The sequence below is a fragment of the Pangasianodon hypophthalmus genome, chromosome 23 (genome assembly GCF_027358585.1).
Source record: "Pangasianodon hypophthalmus isolate fPanHyp1 chromosome 23, fPanHyp1.pri, whole genome shotgun sequence".
NCBI classification, from domain to species: Eukaryota; Metazoa; Chordata; class Actinopteri; order Siluriformes; family Pangasiidae; genus Pangasianodon; species Pangasianodon hypophthalmus.
In genome coordinates, this window is record NC_069732.1 from 7,977,908 (window position 1) to 7,998,279 (window position 20,372).

General features: G+C 37.9%; 2 protein-coding genes across 3 annotated transcripts in view; both read left to right on the top strand.

Annotated features, from left to right (window-relative positions):
• pkhd1l1.1 (PKHD1 like 1, tandem duplicate 1) overlaps window positions 1-15,272 on the top strand; it is a 50,333-nt gene extending 35,061 nt beyond the window's left edge. For both annotated transcript variants that reach the window (XM_053228580.1, XM_026929993.3), the window contains 21 exons: window positions 637-766; window positions 889-1,062; window positions 1,226-1,329; window positions 1,696-1,822; window positions 2,201-2,322; window positions 2,425-2,515; window positions 3,120-3,268; window positions 4,546-4,668; window positions 4,815-4,926; window positions 5,942-6,058; window positions 6,165-6,330; window positions 7,989-8,221; window positions 8,390-8,557; window positions 9,176-9,333; window positions 9,434-9,569; window positions 10,212-10,559; window positions 10,802-10,953; window positions 11,752-11,898; window positions 13,822-13,975; window positions 14,452-14,526; window positions 14,683-15,272. In XM_053228580.1, the coding sequence (XP_053084555.1) occupies window positions 637-766; window positions 889-1,062; window positions 1,226-1,329; window positions 1,696-1,822; window positions 2,201-2,322; window positions 2,425-2,515; window positions 3,120-3,268; window positions 4,546-4,668; window positions 4,815-4,926; window positions 5,942-6,058; window positions 6,165-6,330; window positions 7,989-8,221; window positions 8,390-8,557; window positions 9,176-9,333; window positions 9,434-9,569; window positions 10,212-10,559; window positions 10,802-10,953; window positions 11,752-11,898; window positions 13,822-13,975; window positions 14,452-14,526; window positions 14,683-14,843 (3,147 nt within the window). In that variant the 3' untranslated portion in view covers window positions 14,844-15,272. The remainder of the gene's footprint in view (window positions 1-636; window positions 767-888; window positions 1,063-1,225; window positions 1,330-1,695; window positions 1,823-2,200; window positions 2,323-2,424; window positions 2,516-3,119; window positions 3,269-4,545; window positions 4,669-4,814; window positions 4,927-5,941; window positions 6,059-6,164; window positions 6,331-7,988; window positions 8,222-8,389; window positions 8,558-9,175; window positions 9,334-9,433; window positions 9,570-10,211; window positions 10,560-10,801; window positions 10,954-11,751; window positions 11,899-13,821; window positions 13,976-14,451; window positions 14,527-14,682) is intronic.
• Window positions 15,273-17,100: 1,828 nt separating this feature from the next.
• gdf6b (growth differentiation factor 6b) lies at window positions 17,101-20,172 on the top strand. The gene is made up of 2 exons (XM_026930071.3): window positions 17,101-17,577; window positions 18,707-20,172. Exons 1-2 carry the CDS (start codon window positions 17,259-17,261, stop codon window positions 19,591-19,593), a joined length of 1,206 nt encoding a protein of 401 aa, XP_026785872.1. The 5' UTR covers window positions 17,101-17,258; the 3' UTR covers window positions 19,594-20,172.
• The last annotated feature ends 200 nt before the right edge of the window (window positions 20,173-20,372 follow it).

The window sequence follows — 20,372 nt, forward strand, 5'->3', positions numbered from 1 at the left end:
CTCCCAAAGTGTTTTATTCCTTTTATACCACAACGAATTGCCAATGATTTAAAATTTTAATTTACAAATAAATAAATGTCTCCATACAAAAAACTTCACTGTATCAAGGATTATACATCTTACAGCACATTTTGTTGCCAATGATTTAAAATTTTAATTTGCAAATAAATAAATATATAATATAAACTTGGGATTTTAATTGCAGCCAGCACAGATGCTGTTATAGAAAATTAATCAGCACCTTCTGACCAGTCAGAATAGACATCGATGTGTATATAGGTATAATATTTATTTAAATGTATAAAATATTTATTTCCCTTTTTTTTCAGAAAGAAAGATGAAATCCTTTGAGTTGATATAATTTTGTTTTTGCCAGTATTAATATTTTAACATGAATTAGTGGAACATTTTTGGGACAATAAAAAAATATGAATGAAACCAACTCGCATTAAACAGCTAAAAAACATCATATTGTTCAAAATAAATGTCTTGGTCTTTCGTCATTGCAAAATTCGCAATCATCTGTTCATCTGCAGTGCTCTTAAATTCAAAGACAGTAGCTCTTATAGCATTACTAAAATGTTTCACTGATATTCTGAAATAAATATTGTGTTTGTTACTCATCTTTTTAACCAGGCAGGGGATGAAATCGTGCTGTCCACCACCAGTTACGATCCATGGCAGACAGAGACTCGCACTATATCAGCAGTCTCCAGCAATGGCCTTACACTGACTGTGGATCAGCCACTCACTTACACACACATTGGTTAGTCCAGTACAGTGTAGAGTAAAGCATATATCTATAATTACTTGCCATACAACACATTGTCTACAATAATACAAAGATGTACATTCAAAGCAACCTAATTATTTGTGCAACTGATGCAGCGGAGAACTACACAGTGCCAGAAAATTCCAGGAGCTACAGGCTGGCTGGTGACGTGGGTCTGCTGAGCAGGAACATTAAGATCATTGGGGGAGATTACCCAGACCTTCATAGTGAGTCATTTGGAGCCAGGGTGTTAGTGGGATCCTTCTCTGCTGGAGGAATCGACTACAGAGGTATACAGCTACAACACCCCATGAACGAAATTCACAAAGAAACACGAAGAAAGGGAGAACACCAAAATCGTTTTTGTTGATCTCAGGAAATATACAAAAAGCCTTTTTTATACACATATTAACACTAATTCAAGGACCTTTTATTTCTGTGACTGTCTTATAGGAAAGGCCCAGATTAGGGATGTGGAGTTTTACCACACTGGTCAGGAGGGATGGACAGACAACACCGATCCTCGCTACTCTGTGGCGTTCCTCAACCTGGGAGTGGTGAGAACCACAAAATTCCTCATTCCCTGATTCTCTTCTGATTAAATGATTTCTATAGTATTCTATGTCTCACAAGTCAGATTTAAAGAAAACTGAGATAGAATTAGAATATGGAGATAGAGTTGCAAGATAGGTGAAGGAATGACTGTTTTTAGCTGATATAATGTAAGTGATAACAGGAACTAATTTGTTTTGCAGACGTTCCACAACATAAAAGTAACCATAAATGGATAAAAAGTATGATGCGTCACAATCACTGACGCTGTGATATAAGAGCAATATACCACCTCATCATTGATTATTTTCCTAAAACAGCATGCCACATTATTGTTGTTGTTTTATTCCGTACATATCATATTTTCACAGGTGAGTCAGAATGATTCTTACATTAAAGGCTGTGCATTTCACCACGGCTTTTCTCCTGCGATCGGCATCTTTGGAACAGATGGACTGAGTGTCGATGACAATGTCATTCATCACACTGTAGGAGAAGGTATCACATCTCAATCACCATTACAGCCTTAAGAAAAGGATATAAGAGTCTTTTGGCATTCTTGTAAAGATCTTGAAACTTGGTAATGTTACAGGTGTAGCGTAGCAAAGCTTGCTAAGTTTAGTCATGCCAAATGGCAAAGAAAGAGTTTCCGAAAATTGGAGAGTTCAAGTTACATTTCTGTATCAAGCTTTTTGCTCAGAGCCTCAGTTTGAGTATCAGAAGTTACCTCTAAATTGCAGACTTACTCTTAGAAGTATAAGAGTATTAAAGAGGGAAGAGTTATTATCCAAGATCAGTCTGACCTGGGCTTCTCTAAATCCAAATGAGGCTTTGAGTACACTGTACAATATACTTAAAATATCTTTGTTCTGACAGGAATCAGGGTGTGGGGCAATAACATCACAGTCCGGAGGAATCTGGTTACACTGACACTCTGGCCAGGATCATACAATGGAAGACAAGAGACCACGAATATCAACTGGCCTGCAGCTATTGAGGTGTTTTGCCCAATGACACATGGATCATCTCAGAAACATCCTTCTTAAATGAAAATAGATGCTCTATATCAAGAGTTTAACATTTCATTTTTCTTTTTCAAGGCTAACATGGGCACTAATATAGTTCTTCAGAGGAACACAGTTGCTGGTTATGAAAGAGTGGGATTTCGAATCAATGGAGAACCATGTCCAGGTAAAGACAGAGGAACATTCTCATAATTGTTGTAAAGATAAGTTCAAGTACTTTATATGCACTCCAAAAAAATCATATCTGAGCAAGTAAAAATATTTTGAATATGGGCAAATTCAACCAATATTTGAATTTATATTTCACTGTATTAGGTAGATTATAAAAAAAATATACATATATAATTTTTCTAGATATCTAGGTTTGTAGATTTTTTCTCATTTCTTGCTTGAAACTGCCTTTCTGTATTGGCAGATAATTTTGCTTATTTCAAGCATTTCTTTTTAGAAAGAGGTGAAATTTAATGGCAATAGAATAAGAGCATTTTAAACTTGGAATTAGTAAATATGTCTAGAAATAGGCTTATATATGGTCTTATATTCCTTATAATAATCACATAATGAGAACAATTAGAGAACTTTTCTTTTATTCAAAATATCTTCACTTGCTAAGACATCATTGTTTATACAGTATATGTAATCATTGGTAAATGTGACAATATTTAGTACAAAATGTTACAAAATTGAATATCTTGTCTCATACACACAGTATATGTAATCTGCTAGCCAGCTGAATGACGTGAATAAATTTTGATTTGGTATGTCAATAGGATCTTTGAATCCAGTGGCACAGTGGCAGCAGAATGAGGCTCACGGCGGTCTGTTTGGAGTCTATATGAATAAAGATGGACTCACTGACTGTTCTCAAATCCAGGGATTTACCATTTGGAAAAGTTTCGATTATGGCATTTACTTCCAGGTATAATTAATGACTTTGCAAGCTTCAACTTCTTGCTTCAACTAATCTCTGCTTCATGATACTGTTCTATAGTAAGTTCAATCCAAGCACTTGGTTAGTATAATAAATGACAATAAGGATCTGAGTAAATGTGTTGCTTGTTTTATTTTTTTTTTTTCTTCATTTCTACATGTCTACAGCACATATACTACATACAGAGCCTCAACAATGACATCCCTACTATAAAAATAATTTATGGCCATGACTTATTAACACATAGAAGCATGGCAACGTCTAGGTAACACGAGGGGACGAGATAATCAGGTGTGGCGAAGTATTAATAAGGCATGATCATTGTGTTGTGCCCACAAACTGGAATATGCATATATTTGTGGTTTTACAGTAACCACCAGACACTTTGGGGAAAATGATCTGTTTAAGTTCAAATGTAGATAGTAGAGAAGTTTACAAGTACACTTTATTATTAATCACTGTACATAACATCTTTCTTTTTAGAGAACATATTTTTTCTATAAATTGTTTGTTTTGTATAAGCTTGCTCAGTTAAACAAAATGTATTTTTATGTGAAGAGTGGACAATACACAAAAAATTAACACTTCAGTTCTACAATTTACAATAACTAGATCAAATGGACCATGTATTAATTGTGCAAGGGAAAAAAAGTTTTTAAGAGTTGAAAAAAGCTACAGTATGTTCCAAGAGTATTTCAATATGTTTAAAACTATTAAGTATTAAAGAAAAATAGAATAGAAACCATTACTACATCTATTTTATCTTGTTATTGTAAATTATAGAACTGAGATGTTCGTTGTTCTGTATATTTACATAAAAATTGCACAAACCTGTGCAAAATGAACATTTTATTCTAGCAAAAATATATTAAGTACACTAATGGAAAAGTGTGCATGGAAACTTTTCTAGCGTCTACATCTTAACCAAAACAGAGAAGTGGCTTTTTTCCTCAATAGTGTGTGGTTTCCATAAAACCCTGTGTATAATCGCACGCCAGTCAAGGGGTACAACCCAGTGATCGCACCATAGTAAGCTATGGCCACGATTTATTTGGTTCCCACAACTTAATGATATCATTCTAATGCTTTACTAAGGCATGGCTACTTATTAGGATCCCATTCTCATGTGTTAAGCTCTGGCCACGCATTATTTTTATTAAGCAGGGTTGTCACGAACAGGGCTCCGTGTGCACATAGCTATTGCAGCTCACGTGTGCAGCAGTTCTAGTTTACATTATCCAGCTCTCTTGTCTGCTCTTGTTAAGGTCTACATGAGTGTTGTGGTTTCTAATGTGACCCTTGTGGACAATGGTATGGGCATCATGCCATTAATCTATGAGCCCCCGTCAGTCAGTCACGTATACTCTAATAAAACTGCCCTAGTCCAGGTAAGAAGCTGAACATATTTAACATATTTTAACATATTTTAACATATTTTATGGACATATTTAATATCATGTTAAAGTGGATTTCCAATCTATGCCATTGCAATCGTAGATATATCTAATAATCATAATTTTCTTTTTTTTTTTAGGATTCCTTAATTGTTGGCAGTAGCCCCAACTTTAACTGCTCTGACACTCTGTCCATGAATGATACCAACATCGCTCTCAGTGCAGGACACAGGGCACCCCGGCCTCTTAATGGTACAGTCCCACTTTTTCAATTATAATCTCAGTCTCAATATTATACTGCATTTTCATACTCTATATTCATATTTGGTGCCTCAGTGGTTAAGACACTGGGCTACTGATCAGTAGATTGTGAGTTTACACAATAGCACCATTAAGCTGCCATGCATGTGCCCCTGAACAAGGCCCTTAACTCTATCTGCTCCCTGAGATGTAACCAAAAAGAAATGCATTATTAGGCTTGATATGAATATGAGACTTACTGTTCTGGGTTTGTTTGATTCGTTTTTATTTTAAGAAGGCTGCATCTATTTCAGACTAGATGCAATCAGGAATTGCATCCCGTGGAATGTAACAAAAAAAGTTCTTCAAGTGGGAGGTTTTTACTTTCATGCACTGTGGGCACACCTTGCGTGAAAGTAACCTGAACATGTACATTTATTAACATGCACATGCAGTGGTCCATACTAACTGCCTGGTCAGGGTCAAAAATTAGCTTAGCAAGTGCAAAAATCTTGAATATTAGTATTTCCTATAAAAAGATTACAATACACCAAATATTAGATTATTAAACCTATTTCTTTTAGACATTTTATTAATTTCAAGCTTGAAATATAAGCTTGAAATTAATGAACAGTAATGCTTGAAATTAGTTTAAAAAAAATCTAGAAATAGGTTTAATAATTTGGATTTGGATTATTATAATCTTATAATAGAAAATACTCATCTTGTAGTACTCATACTCATTTTCATCTGCTAAGATGTCATTTTTGCAGTTAAACTAAAAGAGTTTCACTGTACTTGTACAGTATATTTGAGAATAAAGGCTGTTTTCTTTATCTTCTTGCTGTTAGGCCTATTGTGAACATTATGTTCATGCTTTAATGTAAGGTAGATTAACTACTGTATCTGAGAGAATCTGTATGTTGATTTATCAGTATAAAACCTAAAATATGTAAAATATTTGTATGAATTACATTTAGTATGAACTAAATGTATGAACTGGCATTATATTCTGTGTATCTGGCAGGTGGCAGGTCTGGAATATCTTGGCCAACATTTGAATCTGCTCACAATCAAGCTCCAATGAAACCCCATGCTGGACTCATGAGCTACAACACGATTAGTGGACTCCTGACTGTCACAAGTAACAAGATGCATTTAAACTTTTATCATGTCAGAGTGTTTGTAAAAGTGGTTTAGTGTTGCATTCAGTTTTTGTGGGGGTTTGATCCTGCTTTCATTTCTTCCAGATACCACATTTGTTGGGTTTAGAAATGTGTGCTCAAGCGAAACGAATTACATGTTTCTCACTGTTCCAAGCAATGAGGACCTGCAACACCCTATCAGTGTTCAGAGGATCACTAAGAGTAACAGCACAGAGGGGGCTCAAGTGTTTATTCATCATCCAGATCTGGGGTGAGTTGTGTTGCTGCTAGACATGCCCTAATAATACACTGCCTGGCCAAAAAAAAGTCGCACAATCTAATATTTTGTTGCACTGCATTTAGCTTTGATTAGGGCACACATTCGTCCTGGCATTGTTTCAACAACCTTATGCAACTGCACAACATTTATTTCCATCCAGAGTTGCATTCATTTTTGGCTGAGATCTTGCATTGAGGACAGGAGAGTCTAACCACTCCGTAAATTCATGTGTGAAAATGATTCCTCATGCTCCCTGAACGACTCTTTCACAAGTTAAGCCTGATGAATCTTAGCATTTTCATCCTGGAATATGCCTGTGCCATCAGGGAAGAAAAAGTCCATTGACGGGATAACCTGCTCATTCAGTACATTCAGGTGCTCAGCTGACTTCATTTTATTGCCCCACAATGAGGCTGAGCCTCGACCTGACCAGTTAATGCAACCCCAGATCATAACACTGCCTCCAGAGGCTTGTACAGTAGGCACTATGCATGACGGGTGAATCACTTCATGCATTTCCCTTCTTACCCTGACACGCCCATTGCTTTGGAATAGGGTAAATCTGATTTTATCAGACCACATGACCTTTTTCCATTGCTCCACAGTCCAGTCTTTATGCTCCAGAGCAAATTGAAGTCATTTTTTCCGATTAGTCTCACTAACCAATGGCTTTCTTGTGGCCACACAGCTGTTTAGTCCCAATCCTGTAAGTTCTCATCACATTGTGCGTGTGGAAATGCTCTTACTTTCACTATTAAACATAGTCGTGAGTTCTCCTGTCAATTTTTTTACGATGTGACATCACCAAGCTTTTTAAAGATCTCCGATCACGATCATTCAAGATTTTTTTCCGACTACATTTCTGCTGTAAAGTTGAAGGTTCACCAATATCCTTCAAGGCTTTAATAATTCACTGGACATTTCATAACCCAGTTCCAGTGATTTCAGCAATCTCCTTAGTTGTTTTCTTTGCTTGATGCAGGCCAACAATTTTCCCCTTCAGTAACATCTTTTCCACAACCAGGGGATACGTAATCTGAGAAGTTACACACTGCATCAGTTAAGGTTAAAAGAATTGTTGCCAGGTGAAACATATTAATCACTGCAGTAATGATCCAATCACAGGCTCTTAAGTATTTGCTTATTTAAACCCAAACAGCAACCTTTTTTTTTTGGCCAGGCAGTGTATTTTTGCCTAATCACTACCTGACCCTTTTTTTATGTTTTATGGTGCAAAATAATTTGAATTTCAGACACTAAAGTGGCCTTCACCTCGCACTCCCACTCACAATAAATACTAAAAATAAGCCTTGTTTATCAAGCTGGATATGGACACATTTAGACATAATTTGTTCAGGAAGAGCATTTACACAAAAAGGTAGTATTCATAAAAAAAATCTAGTTAGCTGGGGAAAAGAAATTTGTTTGCTCAAAAACTACTTTGCTGTTTTTAGAATTTAGATTATAACAGACATGTTTGACCAAACTGCCACACATACAGTATTAGGTCAAAACTCCCTTATTCCCTTTTTCCCACTTTTTGCTCCACATTGTTGAACCACTACTATGATAACAGCCAAACAAAATATGGTTTTTTTGCTGTTCTTCTGCTGTTTTCCCAATGTATGATTCTCTTGAATTCATTGCAGCAAAGTTAACCCATCTGACTGTGTGGATATGGACTGTGACGCTAAGAAGAAGAGCATGCTAAAGGACCTGGATGGTAGCTTCCTGGGAGCAGTGGGGACAGTGATTCCCTTGTCTGAGTACCAGTGGGATGAGGATCCCCGACACGGGGTGGGAGACTATCGCATCCCGAAAGTCATGCTCACTTACCTCAATGGCAGCCGTATCCCTGTGGCTAACATAGCCCCATATAAAGGTGAGTCTGGAAGAGGTTGATCCATAGGATGGATAGCTCAGAAATGTAAACTGTAGAGTTAACTGTTCCATGTAATCTATGTGTCAGTTTTGCAATTGCTGTAGTACACGTCTTAGCAGCCGTAGAGCTAGTTGCAGACTGAAATAATGCATACTGTTATGTATACAGGTGTGATCCGGGACTCAACCTGCACATTTGTGAGCACCTGGCAGGCCTACAAGTGTTTTGGGATGAACTACAGGATGCTGGTGATTGAGAGTCTGGATTCAGACACTGAAACCAGACGTCTGTCCCCTGTAGCTGTGCTGGGAGATGGCTATGTAGACCTGCTGAATGGTAAATACATGTGTGCTAGGGATGAAACCAATTACAAATACATTATAATAAACAGATCATGTGTTCTAAACAAGTACACATACACAGATACGACTAGGAAGCGCACTATTAGTTTTTTCTAAGAAAGTTTACCAGACAGTTTCACAGGGCATCTCGCTGAGACTAGAGGTGTGCATCAGGACTGGGATTCTGTGGGACATGCAAGCGGGAGGTTTCGTGTGTAGCATGAGAATATGTTTTTAATAAACACTACAAAGCACTTCTGGACGTTGCTCTGGATAGATGAAGATTACATTATCGTACAGTGAAATTCTTCACATATCCTAGCTTGTTATGAAGTTGGGGCCAGAATGCAGGGTCAGCCATGATACGGTGCCTTCTGATCAGTGACCCAGAGCCTTAACCACTGAACCACCACTGCAATGGATAATGGCATCCTCTAAATGCTGTAAATGTAAACAGATACAGATAGAGTTAGTGACATTGCATTAGATCCTTAATCTGTGCTACTACTCCAGATAGGAGTCTGTTTTTGTTTTGTGTATTTTGATAGTTTAATACTTTTTGCTTGACATTAGACATTTTTAACAGTATGTCTCGTCCTGTCTCTTTGCACAGGCCCACAGGACCATGGCTGGTGTGCTGGTTATACATGTCAGAAGAGAGTGTCTCTCTTCCACAGCATTGTAGCCACAAACAAATCCTTTGACATCTATTTCACTGGTGTGTCCCCTCAAAAACTAAGGCTCATGATGCTTAATGCTGGACCCACTGAGGTAAAAGCACTCACTGGTTTTAGGTGTTGCAAACCTCTGATTGTGATAAAGTTTACTGCTACTAAGTTTGAGACTTAGGCTCTTTTTGCTCTTTTTGCAGACTGTCAAAGTGGCTGTATTTTACTCAAAACCTCAGCGTTTGGATGTGTATGTGAATGATCAACTGGTTGCTCCAAACAATGCTCAGTGGAATATGGACAAAACCGACTACACTTTGCTTAAGCCTACCTATCCCGGTATTGTAATATCCAAAAGCCAAAAATTTTAACATTGCTAATAAATTTGTTCACTAATCGCTGGTGGAAGCAGACAAGAAATGTGGTATTCATGAAAATCTAGTTAGTTTGAAATTAATGAAAAATCTTTGAAACACTGTCCTTTCATATTACTGAAAGTGACCCAAAACAAACCAATAATTTAAGAAAAATAAGTTTTTCTAATAAGCAATTCAATTATAAGAAAAGAAAGGCAGCTGGAGGAAAAGTTAGTCTATGTCTGTGGAAGCCGATGCTCTGCAATAGCTGATCTGCATTATTGGAAGATTTAGCGCATGCCGTGCTTAGGAGATACTCTTTTGTCTCCTTTTTGCTTTCAGCTCTTTTTGGGCACTGAATATAAATCATCTGTACTGTGTACATGTTTAGTATTTTATGGGTGATTGTCAACATATTCATATGAGCACAAAGAAAATCAACATTAAATCAAAATATCTGCATAAATATGGTGGGATTTTTTAGTTTGGTTTACATACAACATTAATAAAAAGATTGACAAATGAGGCCTAATGAATGATAGCAGTTAGCTTGCTGGGCTACTATATGCAGTTCATACCAGTATTCTAATGCCATCCTCTTACTTCTCCGCCCTCCATTCTTCAGGACAATATGTCCCCACACTTAGCGGCACACACGGCTCCAATTTCTTCGACCCTGATTACAAAATGATGCATGTTCTCCTGCGAGGCTCTACCCCTGTCCAGATCAGCATGTCTCCAGTGCTGTTCATCTCCTTCAACCTCCCAGCCATGACGGAGGAAGAGTTCTTTGGGGACCAGCTGGTCAACAACTTGGCTGTGTTCTTAAAGGTTCCTCCCAGCATGATCCGCATCACCAACATTGTGCGGGAGGGCAGCGGGGCACGGAGGCGGAGACGCGCCACTGGGTTATCAGTGGAGGTGGAGATCAAACAACCTCCCACCAACCAGACGTCCACCAATAGCACAAGTGGTGAGCAGCCACTCAACAATTACCAATAGTGGAGGAAAAAAATCTGGCTTTGCATGGATGTCATATTAACTTTTACACACAGTCGCTGTCCTAGTTACTTTCAGCCTTAATAAATTACATTGTAATGCAAAATTAGTCAATTTGCATTGAAAATGCCCTGTATTTTAGACCTTTAGATAGAAACAGAGCTTTTTGCTCTGTGCTCGAAACTGACCATATTGCGATGTGTATATCTCCTGCAGACTCAGATCAGTTCACAGTGTTGAAGACTGTTGCTGATACACTGGGCCAGGCTGCAGTCTCTGGCAGTCTGAGTCAGTCCCTTGGCTTCAACGTGTCCTCAGTGGGTGTCATTCTTCCATCTCCACCATCTAGTGACCCAACCTGGAGCCAGGTAAGAACAAGCTATGTCAATCTTTTATTTTACTGTAATTTTTTTTACGATTAAACATGAAGGTTTGGTTTAGTCTAGAGTCATACGACTGGTAACCCAAACTATGGGCCTAATTCTGCATTAAATTCATATGAAATTATGTAATACCACTTAACAGCAGCACAACGCAGATTCGTTTTTAAACAAACCATTGGCATTGTCAGAATTAAATAATATTGTGTTTCCTGCAGATCTTGGTGGTGAGCACATTTAGTTCACCATGCAAAAATTGGGCAAGGGTTGTTTAAAAAAAAAAATCAGAGGCATGAACTGCACCCACCCACCCCCTGCCTTTCAAAAATAAAAAGGCGTCAGTATAAGGGTTTGTTTGCTACGTTTAAATGCTTTGAGGCCCAGAGCTACTGCAACTCGGAATGGCCCAGACTGTAGATTCATCAGTGACAGTCTTGTCAGATGATTACACAGAGTGAAACATTCCCTAGATTTGATCACCATTTGGGCTGATATTTCTCAGCCCACTTCGTTGACACATCTGAAAAACAAATACAGTCTCAAGTGTAATGGATGTGTGGGTGTAGCAATTTTTATTATGCCATCGATGAGCTGACATGATATAATGCATTGCTCAACCCTAATAGTTTCATTGTCAAGTTATTTAGAGATATTAGATTTTAGAACTCTCATTTAATATCACAACTAATCGCTGTACTACTGAGTGTTTACAGCCAGTCAATCAGTCATTCAGTCTAATAACACACAGAAGTCTGAGACATTTAAGGAAATTGTCTCTGTGGACAGGTGGCGAGTCAGGAAGTGACACGTGAGGATCCGTCAGTGCAGACGGTGAGCAGTGTGTCTGCTCTGAAGGTGGTGGTGGAGCCAGTGGCAGGGCTTTACCCTGGACCCCTCAGTGTACAGCCTGGAATCATGGCTGTGGACCAGCAGGTGAGACTCATAAAACATGCTAATGACAAGATGAAGCCTGTATTGCTACGTTTGCAAGCCTTTCCCTTCTCACTACCTGACTCCACTTCTTCTGCTGAAACAGAATGTATGCCTTATGAGTTGCCTTTTTAATGAAAAGTGACAGAGCTGAGCAGCTCTGTTCCAACAAGGAGTGGAGCTCATTTCCAGGCCAGAAAAATTTAATCAGAAGCCTGAAATAGAGAAACTAGTCAAATCTGTTGTTTGGTAATATTACAGGTCACTGTTTTTCAAAGGTATCTTTGTAAATGCATGATACTTCTAGGTCTGATCAATTTTAAATATTACAAGCTGCACCTTTGAATGTAACCTGGTTGCATAAGTGTGCACAACCTTTTATAATTGAGGATATGGCTGTGTTCAGAATGAACCAATCACAATCAATCTCATGTTCGAAAGTAATTATCATACAGCTGTCATCAGTGAAATTATTCTGATTAACCCCAAATAAAGATCTGCTGTTTCTGTAGGATTTGAGCTGTTTCTTGACATCTGCTTAGTTTCATCCGACCCTTCAAGCCATGGTCTGCAAAAAGCTTACAAAGCATGCATGGTATCAAACTTGTTGAAAGGTACTGATCAGGAGAGGGGTATAAAAGAATTTCCAAAACATTAGATGTATCATGGAACACCATGAAGGCCATCATCAACAAATAGAGAAAATGGAGCATCACAGTGACATCACCAAGAACAGGACGTCCCTCCAAAATTTATGAAAGGACAAGACAAAAACTTACCAGGGAGGCTGCCAAGAGATCTCTGGCAACATTAAAGGAGCTGCAGGACTATCTGACAAGTACTTATTACTCTCTGCATGTGACAACAGTCTCTCGTATTCTTCACATGTCTGGGCTATGGGGTAGGGTGGCTAGACGGAAGCACTTTCTCACAAAAAAAACATCCAAGCCCAACTAAATCACTCCAAACCATGTGGCAAAATGTGTTCTGGTCTGATAAGTCCAATTCCAAAAGGTATAATAATTCTATAATTCCAAAAGGTATGTTTGGTGCAAAAATAGCACATCACCAAAAGAACACCATACCCACAGTGAAGCATGGTGATGGCAGCATCATGCTTTAGGGCTGCTTTTCTTCAGCCAGAACTGGGGCTTTTATCAAGGTGGATGGAATCATGAATAGCTACAAATACCAGTGTATTTTAATGCAAAACATTCAGGTGTCTGCTAGTAAGCTGACGATGAAAAGGAATTTCAGTACAACAATGAAACAAAGGTTACATCCAAATCAACAAAGCAATGGCCAGCCCTGACCTGAGTCCAATTAAAAATCTGTAAGGTGACCTGAAGCGGGCTGAGCACAGGAGATGCCCTTACAATTTGATGGATCTAGAATGTTTTTGCAAAAAAGAGTAGACTCTGACTCTGATAGATAGACTCTGAGCCAAAAGACTGAGTGGTGAATTAAAATCAAAAGGTGCTTCGACAAAGTATTAGTTTAGGGGTGTGTAAACTTATGCAGCTTGGTTATTGTAAGTTTTTTATTTTTTATTTTTTTCTCTAAAAAAAGTTTCTGATTATTTTTCACTTAATTTTTATATGTTGTAATTTCACAGTGAGGGTGGAAGAAGTTCTGACATGATTTATCTTGGTTTCATTTTTTTACATCATAAAAACCTGCAATTTTAACAGGGGTGTGTAGACTTTTCATATCCACTGAATGTACAATAAATATTCGGTCACTTTACTGCTTATAAGGCTATTCAGGCGTAATAAGTTTGTGTATCAGGTTGACAGCATGGATACACTTGATTTAACTCATGAAGCACTTTATAATTAGCTATGTGTGTGAGCAATGAGAGCCCTGATTATGCAAACATTACAAGTCTATACACTGCATCATCTCTGGTGTCCTCTTTTTCTCCAGGGTGATTGTGTGTCAGTGGGGGTCACATCTCTAACGATTTCAGCCATGCTTAAAGACGCTCAGGGAAACCCAGCAGATGGCTTGTATGGAAACACAACCATCCCCTTCCAAAGCTGCTGGGCAAACTACACTGACCTGGCCATCAATACCACCGGTGGGAGATCTCAAAATATGCCTTCATTGTTAAAAGTGCAAGCTTTTCAGGATAACTGTGGATTTTTTTTTTAATCTTTCACTCATGAATTGTTATCTCTTTAGTGGCAGCTTAAAAGAATACTTCAATGTTTTTCAACTTAATCTCTGTCTACCCCATCTGTAGCATATTTACCACAGAAACCAATGTGACACATTTCCCTCTTCTGAGAAAATAACTAAAATACCAAAATGCACTGCAAGTCAAAATGCACTTTATATCATATGTAGTGGTAGTCTGATTGGGTATGGATACCATAAAACCCTAGAAAAGTAAATTACACTTTATTGTTGATGGGTTTTTTTCTTGGAAAGCTGAATAAAATTACAAAAGAACAGCTTTGGCAAGACTTTATCTCCAAATACTGGAGTACTATCATAAGTAATATCATTTCAGCTACAACAACCTGTTCTGGAAGCTTTTCTTTTTTTCCACAGGGATGAACATGACACTGGTTTTCACTCTGAATGAATGGAAAACACAGTCCAGATCCTTCAGTGTCAATTCCCTAAGTAAGTTTGTTCTCCTTAGTGCTAATATTTATTACTAATTTCTCTACAAATGCTACAAATGTTCTAGTAATCGTACAATTGCCATATAACCATCTGCTCTAACTTCATGCGCATGCACTGTCACATCATCTAATGCGTCTACTGATTCTCCACCAGCCACAGCATTCACCACAAAATCCACCACAGTGAAGACCACCACTGAAGACCATAACAGCATCTTTGACTCCAGTCCCGCCTTCACCACACGCACTGTGTATATACTAATGCTACTGAGTGTTCTGCATCTAATCTATGTTGTGGTTTTAGAGAACAAATGAAGCAAATACCTACTTCTGTGATAAATGTCTTGATGACAACTATTCTTTAACAGAATCTCAATAGTTTTCTTTTCATTCTTTACATGCATTGCTAAATACACCAAAGGTCATCCATCTGTTGTCGTCTTACTACAAAAACATTCATAGATAATTATGATGAATACTTGAATGAATTATTCCATTAATGTTTAATTTCATTTCCATAGGACTCTGTCACAGAATATTATACATATTATTTTATTACACATAAATATGGATATTCTGTTGTTTTTCCTACATATTCTACATTTTATTATCTGTAATTATCTTATAATTACTACATACAATAATTAATCTTGTAATTATTATTACTTAATTATTACATGATTACATGTAATTATTACTTAATTATTACATTCACTGTATTAGGAACTTCATTTATTATTAGCACTACCAATAAAATTGGATAGCTTAAAAGCATGGACACCTCTTCAATCTGTATTTGTGCCTGTAACAGAATAAGAGCCTGCATAAGAGTAAATCTGGAACAGGTCTAATGAATTTGCTGAATTTGCACCAGTTGACCACTAGAGGTCCTCAGAACCCACATGGAGAAGTTCTTGAGGCCCTAGGAGTGGATATTCAAGACTGCCAGATTGAGCTGTTGTGTTGCTGCTTTAGGTTTCGTAAGATTTGGACAGATCCTATCCAGGGTTTATTCCCACCTCATGCCCAGTGTTCCTGGGATAGGCTCTGGATCCATAGCAACCCTGACCAGGATAAAGTGGTTACTGAAGAGGAATGAATATACGATCACTTTATCCTTGTCAGGGTCGCTGTGGATCCAGAGCCTATCCCAGGAACACGGGGCATGGGGCAGGACTACACCTGAAATGATAAGCTAGTTCACTGCAGGACATCATATACACTCATTTGGAGCCTCATTCTCACTTAGAGGCAATTTAAATCTGCCTAGTTTTGAGACGTGGGAAGAAACTGGCGAACTCAGAGGAAACCCACACTGACACAGTGAGAACATGCCCAGACACAGACGCTGCGCTTACAGTAACCCGAGTTCAAACTGGGGACCCTGACACTGTGAGGCAGCTGTGCTACCTGTTGCACCCCAAATAGAATTCAATATGTTTTTTCACACATAATCATAATATTCCCATTAGGTCATATTTTTGCTATTAATTTAATTTGTCCATTGTTGCAAGTGTGTTTTTGCTTCTTGTGAATGATGGAGTGATGCAGTGAACTACTACAGTACATACTGCAATGAAAATTACTGCTATATTGTACGCCACCAGTGTGTCGGCATACTACTTTAACACAACCTCCATTAGCTTTTGGTGATATGCCAAAGTGGATAAGCACAATGAAACTTATAGCTTATTTGGGGAAATGATGCTGATCTCTACCAAGAGTGATCAGATAAACCTCTAAACATATAACCAGTGATTTTGGGGAAGGTCACTCATTTTTTAAGCAAATACAGACCCTCCCTTTAGTGTTCCCTCTAAAGCCCCCATCCCCAAAACATGCTCCAAGGCTAGAACAGAACATCTGAATGTAGAGGAGGATCTTTGTGAATTTACAGCTAACATGGCCACGAGACAAGCAGATTTGCATCATTGTCCTGATTGGTGACCCTTTTTTATGAAAATTACAGTATTGTGGTTAAAATCAAAATACAAAATATAATGTGCCCTGGTTATCATGCACCTTCTATTAACAACTTTAAACTGTTAGGGAGAAAGTCATCTATCTTTTTGGAAACAGACTGTATTTATTCATTAGATTATCTTCATATAGTGTTATATAGCTACTTTTACATACTCAGAACTGATCTGCCATGAATGGGACTATAACTTCAAAAGTAATCGAACCAATTTGGTAATTATTTGTTGGTTGAAAGGCTATATTGGTTATATTTATTATATTTATTAGCCTAATTTTTCATGAAAACATTTCATTTAATGATATTTACAACATTATATTTGTATAAACAGGCTATACCATAGGACAAATACAGTGGCTAATTATTATTATTATTATTGTTGTTGTTGTTGTTATGTGTGTATGTAGGAACTGAAATATTTATGGTTATAATGAACAAAGAAACAAGCAAACAGATAGATAGACAGATAGATAGATAGATAGATAGATAGATAGATAGATAGATAGATCAAACATTCTCACATTAAATGTCTCAGTTAAAGCACCCGAACTTCTAAAGAAAAGTGCAAACTGAGGGCACTAATATAAGGCTGTGTGTCTGTTGCAGGTTTTGCGCAATGGGACGGAGCCGCTATGCTGCTGTTACTCTCTCTCTCTCTCTCTCTCTCTCTCTCCTCAGCTGTGCACACGTTCTCCGGTCGCTCTTATAAAAGTTAGCCGTTATTTCAGCTGTAACTAGTCTGCGTGTCCACCATGCACGGCCGCACTTCAGCGGGTGTATTCTCGCCCCTGCTCTTCCTGCTGCAGTCCTGCGCGTGCGTTCACCCGGCGGCCGGGGAGCTGCGCCCCGGTGCCAGTCTTCCCACATCACCGGCCTCGTTTTCACACACACTCGCCTCATCCAGCACCAAGCGCTTCCCCAGAGCAAGCAAAGCCTCCGTAGAGCCTCACGAGTACATGCTTTCCATCTATAAGACTTTCTCGGCTGCTGAGAAACTGGGACTGAACGCGAGCTTCTTCCGCTCGTCTAAAGCCGCAAACACCATCACGAGTTTTGTGGATAACGGACAAGGTAAGTCTGCTGGCTGAAATGTTTAAGCTTTTATCAGCTTTTTAAATAGCAAGATAACATCTCGTTCAGTCAGAAGCATAGCCTAGGTACACATTATTAGGGAAAAAATGGTTCCTCAAGGGTTCTTTGGATAGATTTCTATAGCTAGAGATCTTTAAGGGTTCCACACAGGGACAAGCCAGAGAAGCCCTTAGGGTTCTAGAGTAAACCTCAGAGTGTACAGGTGCACATCAAGATGTACCAAGATGTAAACGTCAATTTCAATACATTTAAATAACATTAGTCTACAGTAAGCACATAGCCTAATACTTTATACCACAGTAAGATGATGGTTTGTTTATTTGTTGATCTGTTATATGTTATATATATGTAATATAATAAATGTCAATAAGTGGTGTGACAATCCTTCACTTTAAAAAAAAAATAGCAGTCTCAGGTACAATGTGTGCAGTTTTATAAGGAAATGAGCTGTAAGTGTTACTGAGCATCTTGCAGAAGCAGACACAGTTCTACTGGAGACTTTGACTGTCTCACTTTCTTTTTATTTTTGCAGCAAAACCCAGCAGCCTTCATTCTGTTTTTTTGTCTGAATAGTGGTCTCATGTAATCTGCTGCTTTCTTTACTGACATCCATACATTTTTCTGTAACATTTAATTTTGTGCTGGAAACTAATGTTTGGAAATCTAAAATGTTTTTTTTACTGAATCAATAATGTAGAAGTCATAAAATATAAATGTATATATATATATATATATATATATATATATATATATATATATATATATATATATATATATAAGTATGTATGTGTCTTTTCTATCTTGCTTATTATGAATGTATATCAGCACTCTTAGAAAAAAAAGTTAAATCTTCTTTGGTATCCCTCTAGGTGAACCCATACAGGTTCTATAAAGAACCCTACAATAGTATTTGTCTATCAGAAAGGTTTCCAAACTAAATCTTTGTAAAAACTATACACAGAACCTCTGGAAGAACTGTCAAAGAATATTTTTTTCTAAAACTGTAGACCTGGATTTCTGTAATCCCGCTTAGTGACCAGGTCTATTGTTAAAAGCATTATGCAAATAAAATTGAATTAGAGTTAATTATCTCTGCTTTCTCTTTTAGATGATTCTCCAAACTCTCCACTATGGACACAGAAGTATCTCTTTGATATCTCAACACTTTCTGATAAAGTTGAGCTGCTGGGTGCCGAACTAAGAATCTACACAAAAGTCTCTGGACACTTCCCAACATCTGACGCAGGTCCCATGGAGATTCGGCTTCTTTCCTGCCAGACTCACAAACTTCTGGATTCCAAAATCTTAGACTTACAGGATTCTCACAAACCAAGATGGGAAGTCCTAGATGTGTGGGAAATTTTTGCAGAAAGGCATTTGCACACACAAAGGAACTTCTTCTGTCTGGAGCTCAAGGTTTCCCTCGACAAGCCTGAGAGGGAAATCGACTTACGGCATCTTGGATTTCACAGATACGGGCGCACACAACAGAAGAAAGCCATATTGGTGGTGTTCACCAAGTCAAAGAAGAGGCAGAGCTTGTACTATGAGAAAAAAGGGAAGATTAAATTGGATCCTGACCAGGCTGGAAAGGAGAAAGTCCCTCGCATAAAACCTCAGCGGAAGCGACGGACAGCGGTAAATAACCGTCACGGCAAACGACAGGGCAGAAAGTCCAAGTCTAGGTGCAGCAAGAAGCCACTGCATGTCAATTTCAAAGAGCTGGGCTGGGATGACTGGATTATCGCTCCTTTGGATTATGAGGCATACCATTGTGAGGGAATCTGTGACTTTCCACTTAGGTCTCATTTGGAGCCCACTAATCATGCCATCATACAGACTTTGATGAACTCTATGAACCCCAGCAACATGCCACCCAGCTGCTGTGTGCCTTCTAAACTTAGTCCTATCAGCATCTTGTACATTGATGCTGGGAATAATGTAGTGTACAAACAATACGAGGACATGGTGGTGGAGTCATGTGGATGCAGGTGACTCAAAATTACTGTAAGAATCCAAATACTTACTTATGAGTGTAAGATAAATGAGTGAAGAGTTAAACATTAGAGCTGAGAGAGATTTTGTAGATCAGTCATTAGTAACTACAATTCCATAATGGGATTCACTGATGAAACTGTGAGGTTCAAGCTGAAGCCATTATTATATTATATTTTGTGTCAAATACTAGTCTTTACAACTGACAAAAATGTATGCAGAGAGATCATTTTCAAAGTAATTCCACTTCCTCATACATTTAGTTTCACCCTATAAGATTCATAAGTCATTAAAATGCCTAAAATATAGTATATCCATCATTTTGTAAATAACTTGTACAGTTATTGATTTCATGGTCAATTTACACTTTTTCATTCTAATTTATACTGCATTCTTTAAATTATTCTAACCAATTATATAGGTAGAACTTTGTATTTAAACCCATACTTTTGTAGATTGAAGGTGTGTATCTACCTCATTGAAGAACTTGGCTTTTTAAATGTTCCTAGATATATGAATGTGAGGAAGATTTATTTCAACATTCCTGTAAATACTGTAACCAAATGTGGAAGCTTTATTCTTCTAATAAAATACTATTTAAAACTAAATGTGTTAATATTTCAGCCAGCTTGTTTTAATAGGTAGTGGTGTTAAATTTGGGTTGTGCTGTAATCCAGGATGGAGTGGTGTGATGCATTACCACACTCAAGTGGATTATTTGTCTATAACTGCACATCTCAAAGTGTTTTATTCCTCTTATAAAACAGCAATTTGACAAC